The sequence below is a fragment of the Macaca mulatta genome, chromosome 14 (assembly GCF_049350105.2).
Source record: "Macaca mulatta isolate MMU2019108-1 chromosome 14, T2T-MMU8v2.0, whole genome shotgun sequence".
Lineage (NCBI taxonomy): Eukaryota > Metazoa > Chordata > Mammalia > Primates > Cercopithecidae > Macaca > Macaca mulatta.
In genome coordinates, this window is record NC_133419.1 from 14070193 (window position 1) to 14080512 (window position 10320).

The 10320-nt window shown below is 43.3% G+C and overlaps 1 protein-coding gene across 1 annotated transcript; it reads left to right on the top strand.

The window, feature by feature from the left end:
• The first annotated feature begins 4337 nt into the window (after positions 1 to 4337).
• On the top strand, positions 4338 to 9264 carry MRPL16 (mitochondrial ribosomal protein L16). The gene is given in 4 exon segments (NM_001266431.1): positions 4338 to 4496; positions 5174 to 5239; positions 7552 to 7700; positions 8566 to 9264. Coding segments are annotated over 4 exon segments (756 nt in total). The 5' UTR covers positions 4338 to 4441; the 3' UTR covers positions 9052 to 9264.
• Positions 9265 to 10320: the final 1056 nt, after the last annotated feature.

Consider the following 10320-nt stretch of genomic DNA (forward strand, 5'->3'; position numbering starts at 1 on the left):
CTCTTACCTCAGCCTCTCAAGTAACAGGAGGACAGGCGTGAGCCACCACGTCTGGCCAATATTTTATTTGTGTAGAGATGGGTTCTTGCTGTTTTGCCCAAGCTAGTCTTGGACTCCTGGGCTAGGCAATACTCTCATCTCAGCCTCCCAAAGTGTTGGGATTACAGGCATGAGCCACTGCACCTGGCTGAAAGTCAAAATTCTTAAGACAATTACTGACAGGTTTTTACTGCATAAAAGTTATAAATAGTCCTATTTCAAAAACAATCAAGATATATTGAAAACTGAAAACAATTAAAACATACAACCAGCCGGGCACGGTGGCTCACACCTGTAATCCCAACACTTTGGGAGGCCGAGGCCGGCGGATCACTTGAGGTCAGGGGTTCAAGATCAGCATGGTCTACATGGTGAAGACCCATCTCTACAAAAAACACAAAAATTGGCCGGGCATGTTGATGGGCACCTGTAATCCCAGCTACTCAGGAGGCTAAGGCAAAAGAATCGCTTGAACCTGGGAGACAGAGTTCACAGTGAGCTGAGATCACCCCACTGCACTCCAGCCTGGATGACAAGAGTGAAACTCTGTCTCAAAAAATAAATAAATAAAAATAAAACATATACAACCTAATAGGAGGTGCTATACTTAACACATAAGCAATTTTGAATTGATAAGAAAAAAAGCAAAATAATTTTAAAAATAGACAAACTAGACAAGCAAATCACACACACAGAAAACAAATAGACAAAAATATGTGAAATCAAGGACATGAGAAAAGGTGTGACATCACTTATCATTAAGGAAATGCAAACTAACCTATAACCAGTATGTAGGTTATATTAAGTAAAATTCGGAGAACGCCATCAGAAATCAACTTTAGTTACGACTGGTTACCCAAATCAACTCTGTGAGGCTGGGTTGGGTTTGATTTTGTGTGTGTGTTTTTTGTTTGTTTGGTTTTTGTATTTTCTCATTACTCTCTTATTTAAAACATAAAAATTAAAAAGTTGTGTTGTCACTTCTAATCACAGAAAACATTCTCACTTCAGTACCTAAAATGTCTAATACTGTGTAACAGTCACAACTCCGAATTCCATTTAAAAGAAAAGTGACTCTGCTCCCCCAGCTCGGCCCTGCTTCAGATAGAGAGATAATAGTAAAAACAAAATGGGGAGCATGGGGTGAACCTGTTTCCTCATCTTGCACTTTTACTAATCAATAAGATCTTTCCTATCCCCAGTCTGTCACTATTTATGATGCCTCTGAGATGGTGGCACCTGGTGTGAGCTGAATAGGATCCCTCAAAAAGTATATCATCTTGAAGACCTAACCCCGAGCATTTCAGAATGTAACCTTATTTAGAGACAGTATCTTTACAGAGGTAATCAAGTTAACATGAGGTCATTAGGATGGACTCTAATCCAATTTGCTGAAATTTGCATTCACACAGACATATACAGAAGAAAGATGATGTGAGGAGATGTAGAAAGAAGACGGTCATCTCTGCGCTAAAGAGAGGCCTGGAAAAGATCCTTCCTCACAGCCCTTAGAAGCAACAAGCAACCCTGCAGACATCTTGATTTCGGACTTCCAGCCTCCAGAACAGTGAGGCAATAAGCTTCTGTTGTTTAAGCCACCCAGTGTGTGGTACTTTGTTTCGTGTTTGTGTGTTTGTTTGTTAGAGACAGGATCTCACTATGTTGCCCAGGCTGTTCTTAAAGTCCCAGGCTCAAGCAATTCTCCCACCTCAGCCTCCCAAAGTGTGCTTACAGGTGTGAGCCACTATGTCCAGCCTGTGATACTTTGTCATGGCAGATCTAGGAAACTAGTACAGCACTCAACAGTACTTTCCTTCTTAAAGAAGAATTCATAAAGCACTCATGAGAGAAAGAGGGTGCTTTAATAGTGATATCCAGTCTCTAAACAAAGTGCCACACACTGGGTGGCTTAAACAACAGAAGCTTATTGCCTCACTGTTCTGGAGGCTGGAAGTCTGAAATCAAGGTGTCTGCAGGATTGCTTGTTGCTTCTAAGGGCTGTGAGGAAGGATCTTTTCCAGGACCTCTCTTTGACATTTTGAAGTGCTAGAAGTCAGCACTTCAAGATATCAAATGTTTCACATGCACAAACACACACACACGCACATGCACACACATACACACACACACACACACCCCTGCTGAGGATCTCTCATCTGCCGTTCCCTTGATGCAGGCAAATTCATCTCTGCTGAGTTGTTGGCTGGTTGCACATGATTCTTCCCTCAGGCCCAGGACATCCATCCTCACACCTACTCCACCTTCTTTCTCCCTGTCTTTGATGCAGTTCTGTTGGACAGGATGTAAGAAACCCTACCTTGGCACTCTACACTGGAGTCCACACCTAGTCATGGAGTCCACACCTAGTCAACAGGACATGCACACCTTTGCCCCACCATCAATGGAAATGTGGCTACTTCCCAACTGCAACTCTCTACTTTTGATGCCACAGGCAGCTTCTACCAGCCTCCAAACATACCATTTTCTCAAGCCGGTGTCAAACCCCAATGCCCAGTGTCCCTCAAACTGCAGAAGAATTATATTAAACTCTCTGAATGATCTAGAAATGTCTTTCACTGGGCTTGACAGAGCACCCCTCAACCCTTGCCATTGAATAGAGGAAGGCATGAAAGTCACAGTACACCAACAACTCTATTAACGAAATCTTTATTATAATCTCCAGTCTCCACTTCCTGTCTTGGCTTTTCTAGTGTTTTTTACAGGCTGGCAGAGAATGGGCAGCTAAAAATAGCAAAGCCAGTTCCTACCACCTGCTGCATAAACTCTGCCTAAGAGGCCCAGCACCTCACTTTGAAATGTGGAGATTACCTTGTGGTCCCAAGCAAAACTGAGGCAGAAACAATCGCATTTTAACATCCTGTTATAAATGTAACATTGAGTGGTGTTTTTCACCTTTCATATTGACAAAGCTCTAGAAAAATTATAATATCCTTCTTTAGCAAGGATGTTGATCAAGAAAGCACTCTGATAAACTGTTCATGGAGGCCAATTTTGCACAACTATATAAAGTCAAAAGATTTAAAATGAACATTCCCTTTGATCCATAAATTTCTCCTTTTGAAAGTGCCCAAAAGAAATACAAAATAACAAAAATGTACAAGGATGTTTACTGCAGCATGGCCTATAACAACAGATTTGTAAATAATTTAACTGAGCAACAATAATTATTCACTATGATGAACACATTCATAGAAATACTTTAATATAACCAGTGAATACTGAGACAGAAAACAAGACTAATGGCATTGTTCTTTCTTCTTGGTCAAACAATTAAGGAGTTGATGCATTCTTTGCACCTGTCGATTTAATAGATGAGAACAGCTGAAATAGCTTTCTTGTAAAACTTCAGTAACTCTTCCAGTTGAGACTGAATTTATTTTACCTTGAAACCTCTGGAATAAGTGTAGACACATTAATTTTGCTCATGGCACTATGGTAGATGCTCAAGAGATGTTTGTTGAATGGTCAACTAGAAGCCTAGAAGCCCACCTTGACTTGTCCCACCTTTCTGATCCAAACCAATGTATTTCTTAAATGCATTTGATTGATGTCTCATGCCCCTCTAAAATGTATAAAGCCAAGCTACACCTCTACCACCTTGGGCACATGTTCTCAGGCCATGGTTGCTCATATTTGGCTCAGAATAAATCTCTTCCGATATCTTACAGTGTTTCACTCTTTTCATCAACAGTATTGTTCATTCACTGAGCTCTCTGGAATCCCAGACTGTGCTCAAATTCTGATGGTACTGTTTTCCTGTTGTATGACCCAGAACAAGTTAAATTATTTCAGCCTCAGGATGGAATCTGCAAAATCAGTATAATGACTTATCTCACAGATTCGTTGGCACGACTAACGAATGAGGTACTCAATGACACACTGCAATTGCCCTATAAATGTTAAACCATTGCCAAATCTGGTATTCTCCTAATGTCTTCGAGGGGTCCCCTAGAAAAAGGTCTCAAAGGCTGTGAATCATAAGGGACTACCTTGCTAAGGAACCGGCAGGCATTGACAGTTGTACTCCGCAGAAAAAATAAATAAAACAAAAAACTCCCCGCTCCGCCGCCCTCTTCTGGGGAAAAACTGGGGATTGGAAGGAGAACCCTAGAGGGCCAACGAGGCCCCTGGGCGTGGCTGGGCGGACAGCGCCTTTGACCGGCGGAACTCAACCTCCGACGGAACTCAACCTCAGTCGCTCGAGTTTCTTCCGCTTCCGTCGGGACTCCGCGAAGTGGACCGGAGTGAACACAACTTCCGGCCACACTGAGCGGTGTCCTGAGCTGATTCCAGCTAGCTACTAGAGCGCCGCTGCCTACCAGGGTAGAGGAGGGCGCTGTAGTCGCTGTGGGGACCTCCGCGCCGCCGGACGTCCGTGACCATGTGGAGGCTACTGGCTCGCGCTAGTGCGCCGCTCTTGCGGGTGCGCTTGTCAGGTCAGAAGTCCCTTTTGGTTCCTAAAGACTTTACCCCTCTTCCTCCCCCACCCTCTAGTGCTTTTCCTCTCTAACCCAAAAGGCGGCTCTGCATATGCTCGGTGAAGCACTGGTTAGGGACTACGCTATCCCACCGCTGATCTCCACCGTAGGGGTTCGTGCAAGAGGGTCACAATTGCGTCTGGGAGTCGGCCCCCAGAGACCCCGGCTGGCCTTCTGCGGAGCCTGAGCCTCTGAGCACATTTAGTGGAACTCACATCCCAACCTCAAGACTCTTCCGGCGGAAGTACTTTTGGGCCGGCTTGGTGGCTCACGCCTTTAATCCCAGCACTTTGGGAGGCTGAGGTGGGCGGATCACTTGCGGTCAGGAGTTTGAAACCAGCCAGGCCAACATGGTGAAACCCGTCTCTACTAAAAATACAAAAAAAAATAGCTGGGCGTGGTGGCGGGCGCCTGTAATCCCAGCTACTCCGGAGTCTGAGGCAGGAGAATCTCTTGAACGCGGGAGGCGGAGGTTGCAGTGAGCCGAGATCGCGCCACTGCACTGGGGCCTGGGCGACAGAGCAAGACTCCGTCTCAAAAAAATAAATAAGAATAAGAAGTAGTACCTTTGGCCCAGGTTGTATCGGGGTCCTGGCCTTGTTACCTTCGTCGTTTAACTTGGTTTGTCTTTGTAGATTCTTGGGCACCCCTCCCCGCCAGTGCTGGTCTAAAGACACTGCTCCCAGTACCAAGTTTTGAAGGTGAGAGCTTGCCTTTCTGCTGTTTGTAAATCTTTTCTCTGATGGAAACCAGGAGAGGGTGGGAGATGACATAGGAGTGTTCTTGTGTTTCCCGTCCCCGTTCACTCTTTCAGTAAATGTTTTTAGAGTGTACTGTCTTGCCAACCAATATTCTGAGCGCTAGAAATAAAGAACAAAGGAAACCAAAAAAGTTCCCTCCTCTTAGGGAGCAGCGTCTAATGATATAGCTCCCCTAACGCCTGCCACTGGTGTGTGGCCCGTGGTCCACTCAGCCAGTAGTCAGTTGGCCTGAAATCTGGATTTTTGGCGAGGCACGGTGGTTCACGCCTGTAATCCCAGCACTTTAGGAGGCAGAGGCGGGTGGATCACTCCAGGCCAGGAGTTGGAGACCAGCCTGCCAACCCGGAGAAACCCTGTCTCTACTAAAAATACCAAAAATTAGGGGGTAGTGCACACCTGCAATCCCAGCTTCTCAGGAGGCCAGTGCACTCCAGTCTGGGCAACAGAGTGAGGCTTTGTCTCAAAAGAAAAAAAAAAACTGGACTTTTGATGTTCTCTCCAAATAAGGTTCCATATATGCAGTCAGCTAACGATGTGTGAAAAAGCTCTGTTAAGATAAGCCACAATATTGTAAAACTAGTTTACTTTTTAAAAAAGAAATATACTGGAACCCTCAAAAAAATGAATAGGGTCTGTACATCTGAGGGTCTTCTGTACAGAACTGTTAAACCACTATATGTTTGGAAAGTACATTTGACTTGTAGGTGAAAGAAAGCATTACTAAGTTTCTCTGTAGCTGCATATAGAAGCTGAGGGGCAGCTTCTGAAACTCTGATAGTAATAATTTGATATTTCCTCAAACTCTTCTGTTTTGTATTTGTCTCCATTGTAAAGCCATACTTGGTTCACTTTATAAATTTTTAAAAATAATTTATATGTTAATTTTTTTCCCCAAATTGTCAAGGATGATAAAGATGTCACATGTCTGGCCTGAAGTTTTGTCCGCCCACCCAAACCTGGCACACTGACCTGTGCTGGTCTCAGCATGAAAAGTCCCTGCATATATGAGAGAAAGAGCATTGATTAAAGGATTCCTAGGTTGTAAGTTTCTCAACAAGAATGTGGCAGAGCTAGAGAACTTAGATATTTTTATGTACAATATTCTTCCACTACCCCCATTAACATCCAGAGAGGCAGAGAAATATGTGTATATATTTTTGTGACATGCTGTGTAGCTTTGCTGTTGAACTGGATGGCATAGACCAAATTTTAAGATATTTCTAGCCCTTGGGTTCCTCTTCTATAAAATGGAGATTAAAAATACTACCTGCCTAACGTCCCGTTTTTTGATCTGGGTAATAGTGATATGTGTTCATGTGTTCACTTTCTGGTAATTCACTGAGCTGTATATTTTCAGTTTGGCCCTTTGATATATCTGTGTTAAACTTTGACAAGTTAAAAATTTTTTTAAAGGGAGCCCTAAAAGAATATCAAGGCTATACAGTTGTCTTAAAGATTAAGCGAACTAGTGATTTCCAAAAAATCCCTGTTACAGTGTTAAGCACAGAGTTGGTGATTAATAAATGCATTTGGATTCAGAGGACAAAACTTTGCTATCTTTAAAGTTTTAGAAACATTTGCATTAGCCACTGTCATAGCCAGAAGATTCCACTGTCACTAAAAGCATCTGCAAAAATATACCTTTAGAATTACTGTTCAGTGGTAACTTTTAAGACTTGGCCGGGCGTGGTGGCTCAAGCCTGTAATCCCAGCACTTTGGGAGGCCGAGACGGGTGGATCACGAGGTCAGGAGATCGAGACCATCCTGGCTAACACGGTGAAACCCCCGTCTCTACCAAAAATACAAGAAAATTAGCTGGGCGAGGTGGCGGCGCCTGTAGTCCCAGCTACTCGGGAGGCTGAGGCAGGAGAATGGCATGAACCCGGGGGGGCGGAGCTTGCAGTGAGCCGAGATCGCGCCACTGCACTCCAGCCTGGGGCACAGAGCAAGACTCCGTCTCAAAAAATAAAAAATAAAAAAATAAAAAATAAAATAAAAATAAAAAAGACTTGCAGGCTGGATACGGTGGCTCACACTTGTAATCCCAACACTTTGGGAGGTAAAGGCAGGAAAATCACTTGAGGCCAGGAGTTTGAAACCAACCTAGGCAACATAGTGAGACCGTGTCTCTACCAAAAAACGAAGAAGAAAGAAATTAAGACTTTCTCCTGTTACAAATCTTTCTAGGAAGAAAATAGATCTTTTGAGATGTGTAGTTTTACTTTATCCTGGTTGTCTGTGCTCCTTTTAGATGTTTCCATTCCTGAAAAACCCAAGCTTAGATTTATTGAAAGGGCACCACTTGTGCCAAAAGTAAGAAGAGAGCCTAAAAATTTGAGTGACATACGGGGACCTTCCACTGAAGCTACAGAGTTCACAGAAGGCAATTTTGCAATCTTGGTGAGTGAATTCAGCATCAAGCAGCAATGGGATGGAAGCTAGGGAATAACAAAATCTCATAATCCTTGGGATAATTTAGTCTCTTCCTTTACAGTTTGTATTAGAACTGCCACCAGTAGCTCTTTAAACTGATACATACAGAGGCTACTGAGTACCCAGTAAACATTTGGGTTATACATTTTTTTTTAAATGGAGAATGAAAATAATGTAAAAGCGGAAGGAAGAGGCTAGCTAATTTGCCCCATAATCAGATCATGAGATCTTTTCAAGCCCTGGTAAAATAAAACCACCCACAATTTAGGATGTGGAAAACAGCTGTTTCCTTACTTGTTGAGTAGCTTCCATGAAGACTTGATGTCAGCAGCTACACAGATGGGTGTGCACTAGGATTTATTTTCCACCAGGCAGCCAGAGTGATATTCTAAAGTCCCCTTCCTGCAGCTTAATCACCCCCACTGACCTCTCAGAACCTCCTGCCCACTCTCCCCATTCCTCACCCTACTCCATCCACATTGGCTTCTGTTCAACTTGCCAAGCCCTCTGCTGTGCCAGGGCCTTCACATAAGCCTTTCTTATGCCTGGCACACTCCTCTCTTTTCCCTTGGCTAGTTGTTCTTTTTATTCTGGCCTTAGCTTTAGATGTCACATCTTCAAAGAAGCCTTCCCTGGCTCTCCACTGAAATGGGTCCCCCTTCGCTGTCTTTATTACTGTGTACCCTAGGCTTTTCCTCCATGGGACTTACTAAAACTAGTTTTATTTTCAATTGTATCATTGAAGCCACAGTTACTAGAAGAGACAAAATAATAGAGCCCATGGAAGATATCAAAGTCCGCAAGTGTTTCTAATTCTCCCATTCACTTTTAGGCGTTGGGTGGTGGCTACCTGCATTGGGGCCACTTTGAAATGATGCGCCTGACAATCAACCGCTCTATGGACCCCAAGAACATGTTTGCCATATGGCGAGTACCAGCCCCTTTCAAGCCCATCACTCGCAAAGGTGTTGGGCACCGCATGGGGGGAGGCAAAGGTGCCGTTGACCACTACGTGACACCTGTGAAGGCTGGCCGCCTTGTAGTAGAGATGGGTGGGCGTTGTGAATTCAAAGAAGTGCAAGGTTTCCTTGACCAGGTTGCCCACAAGTTGCCCTTCGCAGCAAAGGCTGTGAGCCGCGAGACTCTAGAGAAGATGCGAAAAGATCAAGAGGAAAGAGAACGTAACAACCAAAACCCCTGGACATTTGAGCGAATAGCCACTGCCAACATGCTGGGCATACGGAAAGTACTGAGCCCATATGACTTGACCCACAAGGGGAAATACTGGGGCAAGTTCTACATGCCCAAACGTGTGTAGTGACTGTAGGAGATAACTGTATATAGGCCATTGAAAGAAGGATTCTGCATTTCTATTCCCCTCAGCCTACCCACTAAAGTCTTTGGGTAGCTCTTAAGCCATAACTAAGGAGCAGCATATGAGATGATTTCTGAAAAACAATGTTATTTGTTGATTTAAAAAGAAAACTGTATTATATTTTTATTAAATAAAATTTGAAGCATCACTTCAGGATATAAATTCTCATTGGTCATTCTTAATCCCTTAAAAGATTAAGAAATAGGCCTGAATGACTGTGAAGAGTTCTTGGTTCTCCTGGGGTGTAAGATGAACATGAAGGCTGAAACAAATGTTTGCATTCCCCTATCTATGACGCAAGTCTCACTTAAATGTTTATACTGCCTTTTATATGTACACACTTCAGGAGCCAGTTTCTGTGATAATTTTACTAGGTTTAAAACACATTTTTAGAGTAAGAAAAAAAACGACACTACGTAGATCAATTGATTCAACATTTATTGATGCCCAGTTACCCAGCTTCTCACAATCTTGGAAGGGGGATGTTGGACAATATGCAAGGAACATACCCTTTGCCTTTTAGCAAAAGGAACCAATAACAAAAGTTAGAACTGTGTGGCCTTTTCTAGGTCTGAAATTCTCCAAAGAGGGAGGGCGTTTGGCTCTATGTTTGTGCCCCTGCAGAATCTAGTACAGTGCTATGTGCCATGAAACACGTAAATTCTTCCAGCTAGTGAATGAGGGCCCCCTGGGACTCAGATCCTCACAGCTCCAGCTCCCTGTTTGCCCAGATTAACGTTTTCCAGACCTAACCAGCTGCAGTGTTCTATCCCCTATTCAAATTAAAGGAAGCACAAATTAATAGAAATATTAAACCATTGGCTTTTGAAGGTGGGTAGAAAATAGCACTGACCAAAATATTTTTTAATCCCACTTTCTTAAAAAATAAGGTATCAAACAAATAATTTACTTTCAAAAGTACAAACTTAGCAGTTGTGTGCTCCTCACCATTGTATACTGTGATTTTTTTAATGGATTTTTGTTACATAATCACTAAGTTATCTGCACTAGAACTCATATTCACATAGCTGGTTTTAAAGCTGAACACAACTGAACCTTGAATGGAATTGGGGACAGTATTTAGAACAGTTTTTCTTTATTTTTTTTTTTTGAGACAGAATTTCGCTCTTGTTGCCCAGGCTGGAGTGCAGTGGCGCTCGGCTCAGTGCAACCTCCGCCTCCTGCATTCATGCAGTTCTCATGCCTCAGCCT